The following is a 25,088-nucleotide window of genomic DNA, read 5'->3' on the forward strand; positions in this document are numbered from 1 at the left end:
TTCCATTACATAGCTAAATATTATAAATATTATGCCATCAGTCTAATTATTCTAAATAACTAAATTTCTTTCCTCATTGTAGCTTTATCATCCAAATGTTGTACATTATTATAGAACCTTCTTGGAAAGTAAGTATAAATGTATAGACTTACTGTATAGTACATGATGAAGAATTATAAATATACAATAGGAATGCTTACCCTTTGGAAAGAGTGTATTGAATTTGAGAAGTAGGCAATAAAATTTTCTTCAAGAACTTCTACAATTCAGACAGGCTTATATTTCTTTAGAATTGAAAAAGGATGAGATATAATAATTAAATGTGTTTATCTATCAGTAAAACTAAAGTGTAAATGTGTAGAATTCTCATTCTATAGAGCTATAAGCCAAAATTTGTAGTCGGAATACTAAGTAGGGAGAAAAAGTTTAGTGACTTGTGGAATGAACAGTAGCGTGGCTTAGCCATATTGTCTTCATTTTCTTTTTAGAGAGTTAGGTACCTACACGTGTGCAATGAATGATTATTACTGATTGATTAACAGGCAGGGAGTTCCTTATATTTGCTGTGATATAAATAAGTAATGTTCTTGTGGTGCAGTGCAGCAGGGAGGGGCTGCACTCTACTAGTGATGGAGGTAGAAAAATACCTTCTCAGAGTAAGTGGTGAGGCATTGGAACAGGTTGCCAAGGGAGATGTTGGAGCCACCATTCCTGGAGGTTTTTGAGAAAGGTGTAGATGTAGCACTGAGGGAAATGGTTGTGGGGATGGGTTGATGGTAAGTCTAGATAATCTCAGTGGTATTTTCCAACCTTTATGATTGTATGTGTTTATGAAAAAATGGAAAAACAAGGAATAGAACTATGAGAAAAATGTAAAAATATATTTTAGTATCACATACTTCATTATCAAATTCCTTCTGTATGAATATATATTTTAATTGAGTTTTCTTTTATGTAGATGACAGGCTGTACATAGTCATGGAACTCATAGATGGGGTGCCACTAGGAGAACACTTTCACTCTTTGAAGGAAAAGCAACAACAATTTACAGAAGAAAGAGTATGGAATATATTTATCCAAGTAAGGGGCATGATTTTTTTTTTTTTTCACCAGGACTCATCTACCTGTGCTTACTACCTCAATTTATGTTTGTTAGTCTGATAAAAAGAAAAATAGTACTTAAAACAGATGCTAATACCTGATATGAATGTAATTTGTTATGCTTTCACTTAGATTGTCATTAAGAATCTTTGTAAAGGCTCTTTCTATTTGTTAGCTTTGCCTAGCTCTTCGTTATTTGCATAAGGAGAAGAGGATTGTTCATCGAGATCTCACTCCAAACAACATCATGCTGGGGGATAAAGACAAAGTTAAAATTAGTAAGTAGAACTCCTTTACTTGAAGATAACTTCCCATAATGAAAGTGAGTAGAGTTTCTTCACTGAAACTCACAGAAGGTTTCAGATTCCAAGGCACTGGCCACCATACTTGGAAGCTAGTAAATTTTTGTGTTATAATACTCTTTTGTAAAGTATATACTATTGCAGCTTCTGTGATCATGTGATCATTGCCCTAAAAAAAACCCCTCAACCCTATAGTTATATGTCAAGACAGCTTGGCTGTATAGCCAGTGCTAATGAGCACACGAAGTAAAATGGCCATCTGTACTTCTCCACTTTCACCAAACAACTGTTAGCATCCATTAATTGTTCTGTGATCAATTGCAGTAAGATTTTAAATCTGTAATGAATATTTGTGATATATATTTCTATAATTTCTGTGCTGTGGAGAAAGTAACTCAGGGACATGAAAAGTTGTAAGTTGTAGGTGTGTGAATAGTACTCTTGTGTATGTCAAAATTTTACTCTTTGAATGAATTAATACAACTTAAAATTTACATCAAGAGTTACAAACAGTGGAGATACTGTAATTTTTAATATTCTCAAAGAACTCCCACTTCATTTCTTAACACTTATCACACAGAACCAAATAATTTTAATATCACTCAATTGTTATGAGAATTCTTGATGCAAAAATTACTTTATCTTCTTTAAAAATAATGGGAAAAGTAGGCATATACATGTACCAACCACAAAACTATAATTGATGATCTATAGTAGGCAAATCTGTTTAAAAACTGAGATTTTATAGTATTTATACCTGATCAGTTACATACTTAAATTTATTATTAATTTGCGTTGCTGCAAAGCTCGGAATCTTTGTAGTAATATAGCTTTGAAAGAAGGTAATTTAATGGAACATTTGTCTCTGAATGATGAAAATAAATACTCTGAATATAATATTAAAGTAAAATACTATGTTGTTGTATTTTATACCAAGATACTGCCACTGTGGGGCACTCTTGTCTTAGTATAAAACCTTAGTCATAGTTCTAGTCCAAACAAGATTATAGAAGTGTAAATCTATTTTTAAATATAAGCCCAAAATTAACTTTGAAAAGCTTTATATCGCTATCAAAGATCTATAGATATTGAGGAAGTTTTTATTTTTAAGCTTATGGAAAATACAAATTAAATTTTTAATCCTAATGAACTGATTCATTTCAATCTGAGGATTGAAAGAAAGATGTGAAGATCTTGATTTGTGTTTCCCATGGCATCTTTTACGCATTAGTTAAATTTGCATTATCAGATTTTTTTTTTTCAGGCTCTTTTAAGTCACATTTTGTTGAAAATTGAAGCAGCCATTTATAGTCTGATCCTGATTAGGCCAGTGGTTTTTTAAATTCAGTTTTCTGAGTTTAAAATGTGTATCTGTTTTTATTGCAGCTGTTTTACTGCAGCAATATTTTGTTTCTAGCACGGCATCTTTCTGTTTAGATAACCCTAGCTGTGTCTATTCAACAAAACAGAAGACCACACTTCTCTTCAGTGGCATGTACTTTCAGTTAGGTTTGGGTCTTGATGGTCCTAGAGGTCAGTGTGAAATTATTTTCACATCTTTCAGATCTGATTTCAGTGAGATTTGTGAAGGGTTCTGTATGCTCTTTTGGGTGGCATGAACTTTTTGCTGTTTGCAGAAAGTATCTTTATGAAACTGTGTGAAACCTAGGATTATTATATAGTAGCAGAATATCAGATTTGAGACAAATATTCTGTCTTATGTACTAGTTCTAGCATAGATATGTCAGAACAATTGAAACTTCAAGAGTTAGGCTAATGCCAGTTGTTGGAAGAGAGCTTGTCAATGGTTTATGGGCTGGTTTGGCCTGGTTCCATGATGTTGGAGTGAGGGACCCACAGACCCACGTCCCAGGGAAGGGGGAAAGGGAAAAAAGAAAAGGGTGATGGGCCTAAAAACAACAGCAGCAACAATCTGAGGAGGAAAGCTAATTTACTAAATAAGATATTGGAATGCAAAATAACACAATATAATTGGAATTGAAGCTAATAAATAAAATGAAATGAGGGAGAGAGAGAGTGCTCAAGAGCTGAAGGCCTTATGCTAAATGCTGAAGGCAAGATGGCAGTGAGCACCCACTGCTGGGTTGATCCAAAAGGAAAGAGCCTGTGTCTTGTGACACGCAAGAAGTTTTTATCTTTCCCTCTGAATGGATCATGGAAAAATGCAAAGCAATGCAAAGTCCTCTGGGGTATGTAGTTCTTCTCTTCTGAGACAGATGTACCCACAGCAATCAATGATACATAGAGCTGGAGCATTAACTCTTTAACTTCCAATGCACTATGTTAAGATGTGGAATACCAATACCAAAAATCATAAAACTGTGACAGAGCTACCTGTTAATTTTCTAATTCAGAATGTTTGGTTGTTCAGTGCAAATTTTTAGAAGACCTGTTGTTCTCTGATTCTGTGTCATAAAGGCAGTATTCAATAAGTGATACAACTAGAGTCTTCTGTGTTAATCCTTGCTTTGTGGAACCACAACATTGCTTTTTTTTTTTTTTTTTTTGTAGTTATATGACTCATTTAACCTGTCCTCATTAATGGGATTACTATTCTCCATACCATGACTCAAGGAAGTAGTTACAGTACTTAATTATTAAAGCCTCCTTAATAACCTCAGTGAAATTTTCAACTTTTTTACATTCAAATAAATCAACTGTTCAAAATGCCATTAGTGTCTTACCAGCACAAATACATCTCTTTCCACAACTCCCATTTCTATGTGGGGAACAATGCTATTGTTCTTCATGAGGAAGTTACAAACTTCACAAAACTGACAGTAGACTGAGATTGTGAAGCACTGATATTACCACACAGAAAGGTAAATAATATAATAGCTAAGAAGATGGTTTTTTGCAGTGCTGAGAAATAAATTCTCTTCCCATTCTATTGATGGAAGAGTAGAATAAGTATGTACTGTTGTTGATTAAATTTATCTTGACTGTAGGACACGCTCTCCATAGCTCTCTCTTTTCTTCTTAACATCTTCCCAAGCATAATATTAATATTTTCTGAAACAATCTTATTTATAAGACTTCAATGACATTTGTCCTGCTACGCTAAATGTAACATAAACATGTGAAAACAGCTGAAGAGTGTTTCAGAATCTAAAGGATTGTGATTGCATAATTTTGTGTTAATTTTTCTTCCTACTTGAACACTCTCTTGCATGGTTATTTGTCTATTACCTATGATTAAGGATTAAAAAAAAAAAAGAAATCACACTTGATCCTCTTAATTTCTGATATACATGCAAATAGAGGGGAAAAATGACCACTAGACTTGAATTTTATAATCTGAATGTAAAATCCAGTCAAAAATAATAATATATTGGAGAGAAATGGCTCTATATGTTGGAGAGAAATAACTATATGTATTGAATTGCTGGTGAAATTGCATGTTTAATCATAATTTAAGAGTTATCTAACAGTGAAAGTTTGTTTATTTTTTACTATCTTTGCAAATACTTAATCTCTATTTTCAATGAAGAATGCCACATTTCTAGGCATTAGAGAAATTAGTGGTAAAGAAATCCCTTTTGTTCACATTTCTGATTGGAAAAGATTATTACCTGTGAAAGAGGTATTTTCTAATCATTTCTGAGGACTTAGTATGCTGCCTTCATTTTTTCCAGATAAATAATCACTGATGTTGTATTAAGGTGCACTAATTCTTACAGAACTGGTATGTCCAGCTCTCCCATTTTTTTCTCCTAAATTTAAAGTAGCAGGATCTGAGCTTGTTGAATTATCTAATATCTTCATGCTGTCTTCATGGATAATTATGTGAAGGGCTCCAAAGAAGGGGATTTAGAATGATTCACTCAAATTGATTGAAAGAAGTTTCAACATTGCAAACATCTTTGGTTCAATTGGGATTAATATCCCTTGGAGTGCAATACCCAAGATGAATCTAACTTGAGGGCAAAAGGGAAATCTATTGCTGATCCAGTTAATTCAGCGTTCTTTCTACTTTCTGAGCACCACAGAGCTAGTCTTTTGAGCTTGTTATTCAAATAAGAATGATCTATGGCCTGGGTACCTAGATATGGTTTTCTTACTCATTAGAAATATTGTGATCTAAAGTGCTTATTATCTCACTGTAAAAATAGATGGAATGGGAATGTAGTGGGCTCTGTCATACTTGTCTTTATGTAACTCTGTATCCATGTGGAACAGGAGCCTTAAAATATTTCAAATTATATTATTTACTATGCAAATCTTACCGATCCTTCATTTCAATTCTACTTTAGAATTTATTATAAACTGTTGACAAGTGCAGAGACTTTCCTTTGCTGTTTATGTTTGGATTTAGTAAAGTACAGTACATTGTGTCTTACCTGCACCATTGCACAGACAACAGTATAGTTCTGAAATGAAAAGAATAATCTTGACCTACTTGCATGAAACTTAAAAGCGTGGTTTCTAAAGATATCATGGATTATTCTTTTGTGAAAGAATAACTAATAATATCCAGAAGACACTCATATTAACAGAACTGCATGATCATCTTATCTATAGCTTCTGACATGAAGTAATGTTAAGATTCACCATTATTTCTTAACAAAAGCAGTCTTTTAATGAGAACTTTTCACAGAATTACAGAACTGTAGGGGTTGGAAAGGACCTCTAGAGATACACCAGTCCAACCCCCCTGCCAAAGCAGCTCCCTAGCCCAGGTTGCACAGGTAGGTGTTCAGGTGGGTCTGGAACGTCTCCAGAGAAGGAGACTCCACCACCTCTCTGTGCAGCTGTGCCACTGCTCCATCACTGCGCTGTGAAGAAGTTTCCACATACATTTGTGTGGAACTTCCTACGCTTTAGTTTGTGGCCATTTCCCCTTGTCCTATTGCCACGCACTGCAGAGAAGAGTCCAGCCTCTGTTCTCCTTTGAAATTTAATTTCTGAGAAAGGTAGTCTTTCCCAGCTATTTATCATAACTTGAAGGGAGGCCAAATCACTACCAATGCCTTTACATTATTTTTCCATTAATTTGGACATTAGATTGCTATGTATTAGATACAACTCACCATTGTCATACAATTGACTGGAACATGAAATTAGACATGTGGTTTGGATTGAAAACATCAGAGATTTCTTTATAATATTTTTAAAGCTAGCAGGCCAATCCAAGCATAAGTTATTGTTTTATGTGGAAACAGGAAAACAGTACAGTGCAGCACTGTGAAATGTAAAAGGTGAATGGAAGAAAAAAAAATTCAGTTAATAACCTCTCCTTTACTGTTTGTCATGAAGAGAGAGTCATGGGAGATGAGAGTCATCACTGATGTGTGAATGTTTTCTTTTCTTTTTTTTTTTTTTTTTTTTTTTTGTAGCTGACTTTGGTCTTGCAAAGCAAAAGCAAGAAAACAGCAAACTTGCATCAGTAGTGGGAACCATTCTGTACTCCTGGTAAGTACTACTTCGTACAAAATTATGGAATGACTTCCATTTTCAGGGTGTTTCCTTTCTGTTTTTTTTTCTTTTTATTCAGAGCAAAAAGGCAAGCTGCGATAGAGTAGGGTACAAGTTGCAAGTTGCTTGCCAGCCTTTTTTTCTCTCACCCCTTGTGCATTGGCAGTACCAGCATTAAGTTGAAAGAAAACCAAAATATCTCCTCTTCTGTAGTAACTTATTCATCTAACTATAGACTTAACAATAAGAAAAGGAATTTTCAAGAAAAAAAGGAACGTAAAAGTATGATTCAATTTTAATGACTCTCAGTTGGTAATTGATGCTTCAATATTCAGTTACACTGTACATGGGGACAACTTAATTTCTGAAAAATATTTGAACTTTTTGTAGTGAGTTTGTGTTGGATCAGTAGGATTTGGTTTTAATAGTTGAATTAAAATATTTTTGCTGTTTCAAAGTCGGGAAAGGAAAACACATACATTGTTTGAAATTTACATTTAGTGAATGCATAAATGACTGCAGGGAATTGCTAATTGGTATCACAGTTCCACATCTCTCTTGTACAGAATTACTGGTTAAGCTTTGCCTACCCTTACTGTTATTTTGTTACATAAATATGCCTATAGTATGTTCAGCCAGAGCAGATGAGAATATTCCTCGTTCCTGCACCAGCTTGTTCCAGCTTCTTTGCAACACCTTTTTACATACATCTTCTGTTTCTTCAGCATCCTCCTTTTTCTTCTGCTGTGTTTAGCTTTCTCAAGTCAGATGCTGGCTTTCTTGATCTTCTAGTGACTTCCTGTTGCTCTTATTTCCATTAATGTAATTTGCCACTTCCAGCTCCTGTAAAGTGGAGTTTATTTGACATAGGAAATTGAAAAAGCAAGCTACAGTGAACGACAGATAAACAAACCAAGAATATTGCACAGCACACTATCTATAATACTGTTTTCTATTTTCACCAGAACTTTTCATTTACAAAGGATCTGCCGCTCAGGATAAAGACCTGATGCAGCATAATATCCTAAGTAAAATTGGAAGTGGCTTCATCCTAAATTAATTCTGAGACCAGCACTACTATGTCTGTGGCACTGACAGAAGTTTCTTCTCCAATCTTCTCTTCTGGTGACAGCATCTGATGTCTGTACACCTCCCCAAATTCTTGGCTTATGTCCTTGTAGTAAGTTATTAAAACTTCTGAGCTCTTAGGGGGACTGCTAGTGGTTCTTGCTGTTTTTGATACTTGTGATTTCCTAGAAGTCACTAACTAAAACAGTTCCAAAAGTGAGCCTTTGTAATGTGTTGAATATTTAAGTCCACACCTTAAAGACTAATGCGTATCCTGCAGCTGAGTATGGCAATTGCAATGATGTATTGATTTGTTCCCCCTGAATTCTCTTGTAGTGTAGCACAAACCATGAGTGATAGTTTGGGTAGTTGAGTTGTAAAATTTTGATGTAATTAGCTCTGCACCATCTTTTTGTAGCTTCTTAATAGAATTGATTTTTGCTCACTTATACCTGGGCAGCTGTTGATGGGAACCTGATGTGCTCTTTTAAACAAATTATTTACTAAGTGTTCACAAGCTACAGCAATCTTTGGAAATTTCAGGTTCCAAACTCTGCCACGGTGATCCTCAGGGTCCTAAGATATAATTCTTACTCTGTCTACATTCTCTTCTTCTTTCTCCTATTCATTTTTGTGTGAAATTTAACTGATGTCTCTGGACCTTTTCATACTTTGTAGGAAATTACTGTTTGAGAGTAGCTCTGGAACTCACAGATTTAAATACACGCATACAGAGACACACACATGTAAATGGTTGCTTACACAATATTTATTTTTCTTGTATCTAGTTTTCATTCTTGGAAGTGTACCTAAGAGCTAGGACTTTGGGCAATTCTGTCTCTACCTTTTTCGTCATTTATTTAGCAGAAGGTATGAAGATAACCTTTTACTTAAAAGTTTCAGCTTCTTAGTAAGTTTTTTTTGGGGGGGAGGGGCATTATTTTTCACTTCTACTCCAGGAACAATATCATGGGAGCAGTGATCCTTGCCTGTATGCAGTCAGCAGTCAGAAGACAGAGCAAGAACAAGCTGCTGTTGTCTTTGTACTTAAAACATATACTGATGTGAAATTTAAAGTGATAAGTAAAGCACTAAAGTCTTTCCAGTACCATAGAATGTTAAAAATGTTAAAAAGGTTTTGGAAACAAATGAATGCATGGATTATCACCTTTGATGTATTTGGCTGGTACTGTGCATGTCAGTGTGTTTTCTTTTTTTCTTTTTTCTTCTTCTTCTTCTTTTTTTTTTTTTTTTTTTTACAAAGAAACCAGTTCACAAATAACTGACAGACTTTGAACAGAAGTAATGAGGCTGAAGGGCAGAATTCAGAGTATAGACTTGATCAGAGCTTGAACTAGTTTTTTCTTTTTCTTTTCTTTCGGATGATGTAAATAGAGGTGAAGTGCATTAAAGCAATCAAAATATTGTGATTTCTTACCTAGCAAGAACAGCAATATTAGTTCCTGCAGATATAAAAGAAAGGGTGGAGAGAAAGAGATACGTGATAAGACAGCAGTGTCATTTTAGAGTGGCAGAAATTGCTTTCTTCTGAATTGACAGGAAAATGGTTCTGGGGAGTTTGAATTGCAACTTCCCATTCTTGGAGGACTACAGAAACAAAATAATAAGTGTCAAAATAAGTAGTAGCTGATAGTTATTTTATAGACTTGGCTATATATCATTATGCAGGTTTAGATAAAAACATCTTGATGTGTATCAAACATGACTTGTAAAAGTACTGAATCCATTTGTTAATCCAACTTATTGGAAACTAAGTCATCACAAATAAAAACAGACTCAGTTTTATATTTAGAGAAGTGCTCACAAATTACTTATTGCAATTGTGATATTTTCAAATTCTACTTCAAGTGTTCTTCTAATATCACGTTAATTAAATTCCTTTTAATTGATTGTGTCCTTGAATTAAAAAAATACAACAACATGTCCATTCAGAATACAAAATATATCAAATGGATTTGTTTACACTTAATACATTAAAAATTGAGAAGATGACTGCTTTAGGGAATTTATAATGAATTCTGAAGTGATTTTCCAGCTCATAAATCATCAGAAACAATCTGTTCCAAGTTGACGGTGACAGATTCTTTATTATCCAGCTGTCTTGAAGGCCTTCCTAAAAGAGATGGCAAATTGTGAAGGAAAAAAAACACAAAACAAAACAAAAAACAACAAAAAACCAACAAATGAACAATGTTTACTTTTATGTATACCCACCCCTTATTTGTTTCACAAAATAGATTGTAACTTGCAAAGAAGGTGTATGAAAAATGAAGAGTGAAGAGATGTAAGTAAAAGTTTGTTGAGTCATGTTTACAGTAACTGCTTTTATAATTGTATATACACACAGAATTTTTTTCAGAAGAAATCTGGGAAATGCCGTAAATGTTGAGATTAGTTGGCATGCAGTTACTTAAGAATTTGAATGATCTTGAAAAGCTGTTGAAAAACTCTAAAGAAGAGCAAACCTCTTAGGTGTCATTAAGAAACAGGTAACAACATTCCACACTAGTTGTGGTTTTAACACGATCTTTCTGAAACATCACTGTTCTAAAATATCAGAGAACTGGAACTCAAAGCAATACTGTGTGAGGTTGCTTTTGTTGTTATTTTTGTTTTGTTTTGTTTTGGTGCTAGAGTTTTCCTGATGTTTTGAGGAAAATCATATTTCCCTGTAATTAGAGGTAATACTGTATTTTTGTATTTTCCATTATTGCTGCGGCTGTTAGAGAGGATTCTGTTTCTTAATTTATTTTTATGGAGTGCACATTGAGTTTGTATACTGTGTTATATTACCTAAGCTTCACTGAACAGCTGGCTCTTGGAGAGGCTATTTGCTTTGATTAGAAGAGTGACAGAAGTTGAATAATCCTTTTGTTGAACGAATACTGCATTTTTATAAGAGGATCTTCTGAAAGTCAATTAATAGAATTATTTATTCTGGTAATGAAATGTAGCAATGAAATGTAATTGTAATAGTTCAGCTTTAGTTTAGACATTGATATATAATATGTCAGCAAAAAGCTCTGTGCAATTTGAGGTGGGAATCCTCAGGGACAGTACAATTCAGGACAGGCAGATAATGCCGTTCTTTTTTACCTCAACTTGACATAGAGCATTATATTTTATTATGGACATGCCATTCCAAAAAAAGATAAGAAAGGTGAACTTCAGGGATGAACATTAGATGTACTTGACAGTAATTGTTTTATAAAAAGGAACCTAAATGTCTTAAATTTATATAATTTTATAAAGTAACAAGTTTGACTAAATAACAACAGTTCACATTTGAAATGTAGATAACATCGTGACCAGTCTTAAACATATACATGGGAGATGATGTAAAATGAAGTAAGAAAGCTCAAAAATCTCTGTACTGTGATCTCTAGAAAAATGTTTCAACAGAAATGATAGAAGTCCATACCTAAAACGTAATACTATCCATGAGAGAATGCCACATTCTTGGACTGAAAGATAGCCACTTTGGAAGTGACATTAACTAATTTATACAGATATTTTTTTCCTGTCTATGGATCCTAAGAAGGAAAGGGTTTTGCTTAGAAATGTTTAGAAGTGCCTTACAAAGTCAAAGGGTAGGTTTTCTTGATGAAAGTGCGTGTGAAAACATGCAGGTTAGTTTATACTTGTTTTCTGACAAGTGAGGGGTGCTGATATGGCTTCTAAAGAGTTACTTTAATTACTGAAAAAATGTAAGGGAGTATGTAGTGGTTTTATGAACTCAATGATAAATTTAAACTGCTATCTGAAAGAATAAGTTCTGTATTGTAAACTAACAATGTATTTCTTGGAAATAATCTGTTCTATGGGACTTGTGTCACAGTTATTTTAATATATATATTTATTTGCCTCTTTTGTCTTAATGACTTAAGATTCCGGATTTATAATCACTTTGGAACAGATAACAATGATTAAACTCTTTATAAGAATATTAATGGTCTTTTCATCAAACTCATTTATGAGCTTGTAAACATCATCTAGTCCAATGCTACTGGTATTTGTTTACTGGAGTTACTTGTCTTTTAAGTAATATCAAATGAGCTACACTGAAATGAACTGTATTACTCTGACATCTGAACTGCAAGACTTGAATAGCTTTGGTGGGTTTAATCAACTTGGGTTAAGCTGCCTTAAATTATATTTTTCACAGTGGCAGCACAAATTTTCCACACCTACAGTCCTGAATCACCTTGGTGTGGACAGTCATTGTTTACAGGAGCATCATAAAGATGATGAATATTATCAATACCCCATGATTTCAGAGAGGTATGCTTGTGTTTATAAAATATATCTGTTCTTAAGAATTTTTTTTTCCTGGACTACAGCTCAAAGTCTAGGTGCTCCACAATTTCAGCTCCACAAACAGAGCTCAATGATTTTATAACTAAAGATGTAATACAATATTATCCAGAGATGTAACAGTAAGTTTGCCATATGCTCTCACTTGTAAGCAAGCAGTATCTGTAGTTCTATAGAGATTAAGATGCCCAGTTAATAAACTGAGAGATGTAACTTGAAAACGAGTTGCTAAAGGCTTTAGTTTACTCCTGGAAGGAATTCTAGTGGGAATGTAGAGAAGAAAAATGTGGAATGAAATACTTCTATCTTTATACGATCGTATGACATTTCAGTTTATGTCTGATGTACTGTTTTGTTTCTGGACTCCTTCTCATGTATGTTAGGTTCCAGGAAATCCAATGCTTACAATCTTCTAATTGATATGCTGCTGCCATAAAGAGCACACAATCTCTGTGTGAATGGATTTCATTTTCTTCTATGTAGCCATTCAAAAACAAGACATCTAATTCAAGTCAAGCAATTAGATGGCTACTGAAAGTAATGGGGGAAAAAAAAAAGTCATTTCAATAATGAATTTATTCCCCATCTATCTTAAGCAGCTATTTTAGGATGAGATGAATCAAACTCTTGATGTATTTCTCTCTTCATTTGCGACAGAGGGAGCTGGAGCACTAACTTAGCATAAATCTAACATTCAGGAGTTTAATTTTATGTGAAATTGGTTATTTGAGATTTAGGTTTATTTTGGACTTGTTATAAAATTGGATTTGCTAATGCCTGTAGTTATATTCTTGCAGATAATTATTTTTTCATGTCTCCCTTTCAGTTTTAAATATTCATGGGATTTCTTGTTCAGCTCGTCTGTTTTGTACAAAGTACACTGAATGAAGTTCAGTCTGGAAGGCATATAGCTCAATAAGCAAAATCATTTACCATTTTTAAGCGTTCAGATTTCTGTTAAATTGACAGAAGACAAAAGGCTTTTTCTTTTGTTGATTTGTTTGTAAAGTTACATTCCCTAAAGCATCTTATAGAAACTTATAGTTGTAATTCACTGGAAAACGTGTGTCTGGTTAGAAGGAACCAGTTATGAAAACTATTTGTGATAGAGTCATAGAATTGTAGAATCATTTGAGTTGGAAGACATTCTTGAATGTCATCTAGTCCAACTCCTCTGCAATGAACAGGGACACTTACAGCTACCTCAGGGTGTTCAGAGTCTCATCCAGCCTGACCTTGAATGTCTCCAGGAATGGGGCACTTGCCACCTTTTGGGCAGCCTGTTCAAGTGCTTCACTACCCTTATTGTAAAAATCTTTTTCTTCTATTCAATCTGCGTTTCCCCTTGTCCTATTACAACAGACCCCTGATGCATATTACAAGCTCTGTATGTAATACTGGAACGCTAAACTACATATTGATGAGACTTTGATTCTTCCTTGTATTTACTCAGCCATGCATGTGATAAAACAGTTGAAACAGTTCTACAAATTTTTAGCTTAATTAGGCTTTTTTTTTTCAGTTAATGTGAAACATGTTTCTTTTTAACATGCATTAGTAATAGAAACATTACCTTTTCTGATAGAGCCTGTAATGCTTTTAAGATTGTCTTGAAATAGGTTCTTTAAAAAATAAAAGCCTGGAAACATAGTAGTGTGTACATAGATGCAAATATACATAGATTGCTCAGAATGTAATGCCTCCTATATATTTCCATGGAAACTACGACAGATACAGTAAAAACCCGACAATAACATTATTTGATAGAACAAATTCTCAGCTACAAAACACTATTTTTCAACATAGCCACCACTATTAGCTGATTTGCACAGATGAGTAGATCAAGATGCTCTTTGTTTCATGGAGTGACAGCTGTGCATAGCCACACTTCCATGTCAGACTCCATTTTGTCAGACTGCCCCTTTGCTGCCATCTGCCACATGGCAAAAACATGTAACAGAATATTGGTGAGAAGGCTCTACCTCTACTACTGTACCACCAACGTCTGTCTCTGATGTTGTGGGACAACATCATAAAACAGGAGGTGTTACTGTCAGAGCAGCCCTTAAATGTATAAATAATGTATGCACACATATCTCTATATACAAAACAGGAAGTGTTTGTACTTCTAGAGAAATTGATTCGGTTTAGTGTGAGGCGACAGAGACAGTGAACAACAGTAAGATTTAACCTTCAGTTTTAAAGATATTTAAAGAATAGTTGCTTAAGCAGTAAAGGCTTTTTTTTGCTACTGCTCTGTGAGATCCAGAACGAACTCGCTTTCACTGGCACTGAAGGTTTATATATAAAAGCAGTGAAAATATAAAGTTGTGAGAAAAAAATAAAAGATTCTGTCAGATAAATACATGAATCTTTCACTGTCAGAGAAGAATACTCTTGTAGGAAAAGATTGTAGAACACATAGATGTACATCCCTACTCTAATTCTGAAGTACAACACAGAAGCCCTAAGTGTAAAAGTCTTCTGCTCTGTTCAACAAATTTTTATATAAATTTTGTACTCAGAAGAAATATTCTGAAGGTTTATACATATTTTATTAGTCACATTTTAATTAGCTATTCTTTTCTTACTTAGAAACGGATAAAAAATAAAATTCATATGAACATTATGAACTAAGATTAAACCTGAAAGTTGTTTCAGTAGAAGCTGTTTTTATTTCAGTTAAGGTGACCTCTTGGCAGCTGTATTTATTATCTCCCCTCAGTACAAAAAAACCTGGGACTGTGTCAGTTCTGATTGTTTATAAGGCTGCAGTGAAATTATTCAAGTTAAAAGATAAATGGAAAATAATATTGGCTATGACACTCCTGGGTCAACACAAACATATGTGTAAATACGTATTGATGAACTAGATTAGAGAGCTGACTTAACTGGAAATAATTAATAATTAATAAAGAAGTTTTCTTAACAAAGAAAGGTAATGCTTGCTCTAGAAAATTAAAGTATTGAGATTGCACTGTGGGGAGTGATTATACACATGAAAGTTACCTCCCTTAGCTGACTTTACCCATTTTGAAATTATACTCACCATCTGGTGGAAAGAGGATTTACTACACTGTAACATGGAGAACTGAAGGTAGCAAATTTCATCCATGCCCCTATACATTTTTAAAATTGATGGAAATGATTATTTTTTTCCATAGTTAAGCTTAGGATGTCTGAAGGAGTGTGTTTTATGTGGAAGAAGCATAAATATAATAACTATATGTAATAGTTTACAAATATAATTGCTTAAGATTTTCTATTGAGAAAAATAAATACAAGTTAGTGGACAATGTAATAAATTACTATAGAATTAGTTGAAAATATATTTCAAAATACAAAACTGTGAAGGCAAAATTTCTAACTAGCAACTGAAAATGCTTTTTCAACTTGGTCGCTTGAGGGGCTGATTGAATAGGCTGTCCCCAAAGGGCTGCTTCTTGTAGGTGAGAAAAGCAAATAGCTTTTAACAGTTTTCACAGAACCTCTTTATCTGAATTGTCAGTTGTATGGCTCTTGCTCCTTCTTTTGTTGCTATTCTAGTAATTATGGATCTACCATACCTACTAAATATAACCTATAGCTTACAGTAAACTATCCAAAGAAAAGTTTGTAACAAGCAATTTTTTTTTATTTTTCTCCTTTGGGAAACTAAGGGATGAGTAGCTTTTTTCCCTGAACACCTCCTCTTCTGTGATTCAGAGGAGTGATTATAGAGGAGCTATGTTATTTTCATACTACTTTCTAAATACTCACAAAGTATCCTTCAGTAGTTTAGTAAAAAGCAGAGTCTGAAATGTGAACTTACATTTAAGTTCCTACTTCTATTTTGCTCTAATGAGTTTGACTGGCAACTAATGACAACTAAAAAGGTAATCCACTGCAAGCATTATTTTATAGATATCTTAATAAAGAGATCTGAATATGTGAAGCTAATATAAATACAATATACAATATATATATATATCTCCATAGGGAAGGAAGAGTGGGTTAACCATATTTTGTGCTCTTCTAGCCTCCAACTGTTTATGGCTAGGGTAGCTTCCTGAACCAGATACAGTCCTGTGAGTCTTTGTAGAACCACCAATAGCTACAGAAATATCCATTAAAGTGTACATAATGAATCATAAGAATTATTAGGATAAAAGCGATAATTATCGTTCGTTATAAAAAATCTTCTGCATTGGTATTTGCTTCTTATTTCTTGGAACTTTATTATTTTTTTAATAGTAATCACCTTTCTGGGAGTTAGTAACGAGGATTCACTTCTTTAATTAATCCATAACTACCTAGTTGAAATCATGTCTTATTTGAAGATATGCCTTGTATTAAAGAGTGAAATACACTGACCTGTACTTAAATCTGTCAGAAACACTGAGAGTGAACAGTGAACACTGTACCAGAACACCTCAAAACTGCCTTATTGAAGTTCTCATCAGCATGGCAAATCTTCACTAGTTGTGTCTCATGTAAAGTCAGCCCGATAGCATTGAAAACATTTCTTACAATCTTTAGAAGTTCTAGAAAATTAATGCTGTTTTGAAAAGATCATTCTTTGAGCTCCTTCATCCCGTTCCCTCCAAATTCAAGACTTCTTCCTTCATTATTGGAACATCTATCCAATGAAAACTAATGTGACCATGAGCTAATCCTATGAGAATATCATATTTAATGTAGGTATGTGATAGTATTAATGTAGCAGAATCCAGAATGTGCATGGAAAGTTTAAAGTATTCTTAAATAAATACCATGACAAAATGACGTCAGAGAGTAAAATTATAAATGAAAGTTTGATTGTAATAATGTCTCCAAGACTATAGAGGGATAATTTGGTGAAATGATACTATTTTATAAATAAAATGAATATTAATGAGACTTTATTTTTATTTGTTTTTTACCCTAATAAAAAAAATGTGGGACAGTATAAAATTAACTTTTAAAATTGGTTTTTAATTTTGCAAAAATAATTCAGAAGTCTAAACTCTTCGCATTAATTGATATAATCAAGTTCAAAACTCATTTTATGTCTGTTCATGTAGACTATTTGTTATTAAATGCTGATACGATGAGCAAGAGTGAGCCTTCAGAGAAGCAATTACAAAACAGTCTGTTCGAAGATACTGAGAACCTGGAGAATTATTCTGTGGATATATTTCTGTGTCCCAGATTTAGAAGACTTTATCCTTTTACTGTGGACATTCATTTAGTGAAGGGCTCTCCTTGTTACAGTGCTGCAGAAGTAAGCTTTTCAGCATGAATATATAATTTGGAAATGAGCAGTGATGTGTAAACTTAGTGCAGTGGTTATTATGAATAAGTTAATTGCAAGCACTGGGTGACTAATTTTAAAGTGTCTGCTGCCTCTCTGAATATCTGAGACTGTGGGAATCATAGAGTGCAGCATCTGCAGTGCTGCTTTGCAGCAGTATGATCAGCCCTTGAAGCAATGGAAAGTCCTTATCAGCTCTTAGAGTTTCTCCCTTTAAGTATTTTATTTTTCGGTGAATGTATTTTATAATCTGGACATCTGTTTGCTGGATATTTAATTAAAGTCCCTGTCCTATTTCATCCAATCCAAATCTCTTAATCTAAGAATTAAAGACCTGCTTTTACAAATCAACCTGAAACAATGCTAATGGCACTCCCTTGAATTATTATTCTGTACTTTGTACTAAGACAGATTTTTTTAGGATTTTTATGGAATAAATGTCAGTCTGGTTCTAGTAATTCTTTCTGGTCTTGACCAGACAGTAAGAGTTTATACACAGTTGTCAACTGAATTGAATAAACCGTATGTACTCCCACTACCCTTCCGTTTGTGGGCAGCAGAGCACAGGAACAGAACTAGGACCTTTCTTTGACATCCCTCAGTACTGCTGATCCAAATGGTGCAGCTTGACTGTAGAACTGTTTTGCTAGTAAACAAGTACTGTACTCCACCACTGTTTCTTACTAGCAGATGGTGAGGCTTGCCTTTAGAACATGGTGAGGAATTTTACTACTTCATCTCTTAAGAGTAAATAAAAAATATTTGAAATTTCTATTTAAAATTCTAGATTACTGAGTTCATTAGCCATGAAAGAATAGTATCATATACATTTAGGATTTTAGCTCCTCTGTATCTGTTTGTGGTCACTTTGCATAAATTTTGCTTCAGTCATTTACAGTATTTCTTGAGCATGAGGCAGTGTGTATTTATGGTACTGGCCATCCTCATGTGCTAAATATCACACGCTTTTGACTAAATATATTTGTAAGAAATGGTCAGGTAGTACTCATCTACAAGTCCTCCTTTTTCAGTCAAAAGAAAAGAAAAAACATATTAGGTTTTTAGAACGGGAAGTCTTTCAGCATGAGTAAGCAGACCAAATATTTTCAATGATTTCAAGCAATTACGTGTTTTTGTGAAACCATGTTAAAACTACGACCTTCATAAAGCCTATCAGCATTGTATGTTTTTCTGCAATTTCTAAGTCATAGTAGCAACAAATATATTTTTCCTAGGCACCACCCAAAGGGCTGCTGGGGCAGCAATGGTTGCTTCTGTGTCAATCCCCTTTTGTTTTCCAGTTATTCTTTTGGTGACTGCTATACAAGTGTATTATCACCGTCTGTATGTTAAGTTGCCACACTGATCCTTCCTCTAATAGACACATCTAATATATACAAATGAATTTTCTACAAAGCCCTCTACATAACTGGTATCACAGTGAGGAGCAATGATAGTGCAACTCTAGAGAATGTGTTATGTTTTAATATTGTGTTCAACACCCTTTATTCACCTATTTATAGTAGCAGCAGCAAAATTCAAGGGAAGTACCTAAAGAGAAATCTTTGCCTTGCTTGAAGAATGTTGTAAAAAACATCTGACTTGTCAGTCCGTATCACTTCCCTACAGTAGGCTTCCTTCTGACTTTATGTTCTATTAAGGTCAGCTAATGTCACTTCCACGTAAGAATTTATCTAAGGGATGTTACCCCATTTGTTTTAAAAATATATCTTTTGCATTTATTTTGTACAAATCAGCAGCACACCTTCTAGCACCATATCCAGACCGCATCAGTAACTGAATTTACACACAATCTCTTAACTAAAAAAAAAAAACCATTTTATCTAAGGTGTTTATAGGATAATCATAAAGTTGATATACTGACTCCAAGTTCTAAGCTGAAAGGAAATGAAAAATGCATGTTTTCAAGTTGATTTTACAGATGGATATAGACAACTATGTTTTACCTCTGGATATGGAGTGAAGACATTAGCTGAAATAACTGCCGCGTGATTTGACCTTTACTTGTTAAAACTGGAAGTCCAGTGTCAGGATATCCCTACCAATGTGAATTACTGTCATTCAGATTTATGAAAATTACTGAGGAGGAAGTGGAATCTGCTTTGTACTGTGTCAAAATTGAAATTTCAGCCTTCTTGTACTTGCTTTAATTATTTTATTTTATTTAAGTATTTTATTTTTCAAGGGATTTTTTTTAATTGTCATTAGGTTATTGAGTGTCTATTTGGAATCACCACAGAGAATGAATTACGGTAGTTTTAGCAGGATGAAAAGGATTTCATGAGTAAAGTTTGTTTTCTCACATTAGTAGCTAAGTCATATACATTAATGTTCTGAATTAGGAATGATTCAAATCCTTCCAATATATGATTTAAAAACAGTATGTAATGCATGTATCCATTCATTAGTCCATTTTATTGCATTGCCATAATCATAAGCAAGTTCTGATTGCTCTAGTTCATCTATATCCATTAGTTCTGATGACATTACAGAATTGAAATAAGTGGAACAATGAACAAATTTTAAACTACTACTGTTATGAGAAAAAAAGTCTATTGATTTTACTTTCACTTGCAGAATTTGACTAGTATAAGGAAATGCAATCTTTTGAAAGTAATTGTATATGCTCTGGAATATATTGCAGTGACTGTGGTTTTTTTTTTTTCTTTCTTTCTTATTTTTTTTTTAATTGAGGCAAATGCTAGGTGAAAACTATTAATTAAATACTTGTGGTTTGTATTGCTTTTCACTTAGCCCTGAAATTGTAAAGTGTGAGCCATATGGAGAGAAAGCTGATGTCTGGGCAGCAGGATGTATCCTTTATCAGATGGCAACTCTGAACCCACCGTTTTACAGCACCAATATGCTCTCCTTGGCAACTAAGGTATTCAGATTTGCCAGATCAACCCACCAATTATTTCTACATGTGATTGCAAGGTCCATCAGAATTTAGGCTGTAGAAGCACAAGCTGCTCTCTGCTCTGATGTGTGAATGAGCAGGAGTGTTTATCACAGTATGAGTTACTGTCTTGCTATTCTACTTGCAAAAACTGCTTGTAACTATAAGTATATTGTTACTTCTCAGAATAATATATTTTTATTGTTACATTGTGATAGAATCTTTAGATATAAGATTTCTTATCAGTATAATATTGTACATTCTGTTGGGTTGTGTATTACCCTATAGAACTTTGTAAACTTTAGGATATGATTAAAAATTAAAAACTTCCTTTTTGTAAATGTTTCCCTTATTCAGATATTGCAGCTCCTTGTTCTACAGTGGTTATGTATGTTAATGTGACTACCTGATTACAAGTGATATTTTGAACTCTGGACTCGATGATCTCTTGAGGTCCCTTCCAACCCCTACAATTCTGTGATTCTGTGAATGAAGTTGTGTTCTAAGTTGTTTCATAAGTTAAGCTGATGATGTAATGCCTGCTCATCAGATTGTTTCAAGGAAAAGTATTGTATGAAATTTTTAAATAAAACATTGAGTTGTTTCTTTTTTAATTAACTATAGATTTTTTATTTTGCAGATAGTTGGGGCTGTGTATGAGCCTGTCCCAGATGGACTGTACTCTGAAAAAGTGTCATTTACCATTAAAAGGTAAATCTATTTTTTTCTGACATCTTGCTGAAAATATATTTCCAGCAGTGATTATGAGACACTGACTTCTGCTGACTTTAGCAACTGAATATGAAATGTCTATTGATTTAAAGGAGTATGATAGTAACATATGCAATATAGGTGAATCTAACTGCCTGATGGTGTAAGTTAGTGCATAGACACATAGATAGAATCATAGAATGACTTGGGTTGGAAGGGACCTTAAAGATCATTCAGTTCCACCCCCCCTGCCATGGGCAGGGTTGCCACCCACTGAAACAGGCTGACCAGGGCCCCATTCAACCCTGGTCTTGAATGCCTTCAGGGATGGGGCATCCACACCCTCTCTGGGCAGCTTGTGCCAGGGCTTCACCAACCTATGAGTAAAGACTTTCTTCCTACCATCTAACCTAACTCTCCCCTATTTTACTCCCCCTTGTCTTATCACTGTCTGCCTGTGCAAAAAGTCGGTCTGCCTCCTGTTTATAAACTCCCTTCAAGTACTGGAAGGCTGAAGCATCTGTCTCCCTTGAACCTTCTCTTCTCCGAGCTGAACAAGCTCTACTCCCTCAGCCTATCTTCTTAGAAGTGCTCCAGTCCTCTGATCATGGCTCTTCTCTGGACCAGTTCCAGCAGCTCCACGTCTTCCCTATTTGGGACCCCAGACCTGAACACAGTACCTCAGATGAGGCTTTACAAGGGCAGAGTAGGGGGGGACAATCAGCTCCCTCACCCTGCTGGCCATGATGGCCATGATGCATCTCAGGATACTGCTGGCCTTCCGGGCTGCAAGTGCACTCTGTTGGCTCAGGACCAGCTCTTCCCTCATCAGGACCCTCAAGGCCTTCTCCATCAGTCTGTTCTCAAGGAGTTCTCCCAGTCTGAAGCCATATCTGGTATTTCCTTGACCCAAGTGGGATATCACCTGGTGTATGGAACTTGCTTTGGCAGGGGGGTTGGACTTGATGATCTCTTGAGGTCCCTTTCCAACCCCTATGATTCTAAGATCTTGCACTTGTTTACTATCATTTGGTTCACATGGGCCCAATTTTCAAGCCTATCCAGGTCCCTTTGGATTGCACCCTTTCCTTTTTGTATTTCATGTGCACCGTTCATGTTTGTGTTGTCAGCAAACTTGATGAGATTGCATTCAGTCCCACTGTCCAGGTCACTGACAAAGATGCTGAAGAACACTGGTCCCAGTATAGGGCCCTGGTGGACACATTTAGCAGACCAGAAGAGACTCAGTACAAAAGTTTAATTCTACCAGTGCTCTAGTGAATGTACTATACATCAGATTTTTTTTTTTCCATAAAATTACAGCGTTTTAAGTCATGTTCAAGTGCAGTTATAGATCACTGTATGACCACATCCATAGTTTTGTAACTGGTAGAAATACATTTCCCACTACCTTCTAATCCTGTTAATGAAGCAGAGAGAACACAGTAGTGGAGGAAAAGAAGAACCTGTATTTGTTCCACTCACTCAACACATATTTCATTTAATTGTGATCACATCTTCCTGAGGCAAAGTATAGAAATTGAGTTGCTGAACTTCTAAGAGATTCATCTCCATCAATTGTTCATTTTAGAAAAACTCCAAAAATAGCTTTAATAGCTTTCTTTTCCAGTCAGATGTTAAATTCCACCTCTCAAACGCACTTCATAGTGCAAGGAATGTAACATTTTTGTATTATATTTTCTGCACAAAGGGATTTCTATTATTTAAAGACCTTGAGGATAAAAAACAACAGAGAGGATAGGAGCTTGTGGAATGGATCTAGATTTTAAAGATCATGAAATGTTTTGAATGTTTACAAGTATTTGTAATCAGAATAACTGGATTTACTAATTCCTTTCTCACCACTGAAAAATAAAGTGGTATTCACAAATGTTTCCAGAAAATCAAGTCAAGTCAGGGTACATATCAGTATTGCTATGTATTACATTTCCATAAATTTTAACATACCTTTATCAATGACTTAGATGTATGTGAGAAGATAGAGGGACCAGATTCTCCTTTTCATTCTTGATAATAACAAGATACTCTAAAGTGGGAAATTTTAAAGGTTTTTTTTTCCAAGGTCAGCTGTTGATTTACTATTTGTAATTACAGATACAGTATCAGTATTATATAGTTCTACTCTAAGTCCCATATAATTATGAAACTGGCTGATTTATTAATTATTTACTAAGATTAGACAATTTAAATAGATGAATAAATAGGTATCGGCATGAAAAAATAATACTGTTTTTTCTCCTGTCATGTAAGCACTTTCCAGCTTATTTTAAAAGCAGTGGGAAGCTTGAAAAGTTTAATTTTTTTTTTTTATTCTTTTACTATGGATTAATTCTCAAATGAGATATAAAGTTTAGGTTTTAGCTTATTTTTGTGAGATATTTAGATAGAATAGGGAACGTGAGAGAAATTCAGTAACAGGGAATTCTTACTGATAGTATAGATGAGAAAACATTGTCAGAAACAATGTTAATTTCTGAATAACTCTAACATAATGCCTGTTACAGATATGTTATATATATATTTTTAAATGGGTTATTTTTAAGGAGTAGAAAACATTGAAAACTTCATTTTATGACTGAAAATTTGCATTCACTATTTTCATTATTCAGTATTGTCATTAAGATCCAATTTTATTGGATTAAACTACTAATGATAGTTTTTTATTTTAGAAATAATAGTCATTCTGAGACAATTTCTTTAAAACAGGGTGTTGGATCAGTGTATGCTATTTGTTAAATATTACTCTGCATTCAAATAATAGAAAACAATCAGGTCACTGGATTTAAAAGATTTAAGACAGTTCGTAGTACATGAAGAAATTTGTCTATTGGCTTTCATTCCTTCTCTAAGTACAAAATATTCTGGGGATTTAAAATTTGACCTATTATGGTTACTAAGCAGCTATCTGGAATTCCTGAAACATGAAACATAGAACTTAATTTAGGTTGCAAGGAATTCCGGGAGGTCATTTATTCAATTTACTTAAAGTTCAGACTTTAGATGTAGTTAGTCAAAATGTTTTGAAAGATGGAGATCCCACAGCTTCCCTAGGTCCTCTTCCAGATCTTGTCCACCTTTTAGATTAAAAGTGGTAATATATCCTCATATCTAGTTTGACTTTCCTGTTCTACAGCTTGTGTATATTGGCTCTTTCCCTATCACCTTTGAGAATTCATTTCTATAGTTTCTATACTATCCCACTAAATAAATAGTGACCAGATCTGTGTATCTTGCTCAGGTCACTCTGATCGAGGTGTATTATCTTTCTCTGTATCAACTGTTCCCAGCAACTTAGTTTTCAAAAGCTTTTTAAGAATTCATTCAATAGTCTTGGTTATTAATAAAAATATTAAACAGTACTGACTCAGACCCGGTCCTGAAGATTGCTGCTTTCAGCTACCATCTGGACTTTGCACTTCTGATAACACCTCTTTGAGTCAATAATTTCAGGCAATTAGTTACTAAACCTATTGTCCAAAGGATACGGTGGAATATTATGTCAAAGGCCTTGCTGCAGTAAAGGTATCTACACCATATACTACTCTCCCATTGTCCACAGAGCTGTTATCATAGAGAGCAGTCACGTTAGTCAGGTAGAACTGGAATGTGACAATTACATTCTGGCTGTTTCCAGTTACATACTTGTTTTTGTGTTGTTGTTATAGCAAGTGTTTAAAATAATGTTGGTCTGATCCTCTAGTCCTTATCCATAAACTCTTGACTATACCAAGCCAGGTGTTGACCTGCATCCACCCTGACTCAACATTTACCCCATCATTGAAAGAACTGAGGAGATCACCACTTCAGCTCCCTGCCCTTCTCTCTTCATCCCAGTGCTCTGATATCATATTTGGTATTTTCAGGATTAGCCCTTCTGATAAATGGGTGTCTGTATGGATGAGCAGAAAGTGGGTAATAACCC

At 34.4% G+C, this 25,088-nt stretch overlaps 1 protein-coding gene across 1 annotated transcript in view; it reads left to right on the forward strand.

Moving 5' to 3' along the window:
- NEK10 (NIMA related kinase 10) overlaps positions 1 to 25,088 on the forward strand; it is a 79,698-nt gene that overhangs the window by 17,987 nt on the left and 36,623 nt on the right. The window contains exons 19-24 of the mRNA XM_065753473.1: positions 83 to 128; positions 959 to 1,080; positions 1,277 to 1,379; positions 6,761 to 6,836; positions 20,290 to 20,419; positions 21,075 to 21,145. Of these exons, the coding sequence (XP_065609545.1) occupies positions 83 to 128; positions 959 to 1,080; positions 1,277 to 1,379; positions 6,761 to 6,836; positions 20,290 to 20,419; positions 21,075 to 21,145 (548 nt within the window). The remainder of the gene's footprint in view (positions 1 to 82; positions 129 to 958; positions 1,081 to 1,276; positions 1,380 to 6,760; positions 6,837 to 20,289; positions 20,420 to 21,074; positions 21,146 to 25,088) is intronic.

Source organism: Cyrtonyx montezumae, unplaced genomic scaffold (assembly GCF_038088225.1).
Source record: "Cyrtonyx montezumae isolate F1298 unplaced genomic scaffold, pur_monq_1.0 scaffold_8, whole genome shotgun sequence".
NCBI classification, from domain to species: domain Eukaryota; kingdom Metazoa; phylum Chordata; class Aves; order Galliformes; family Odontophoridae; genus Cyrtonyx; species Cyrtonyx montezumae.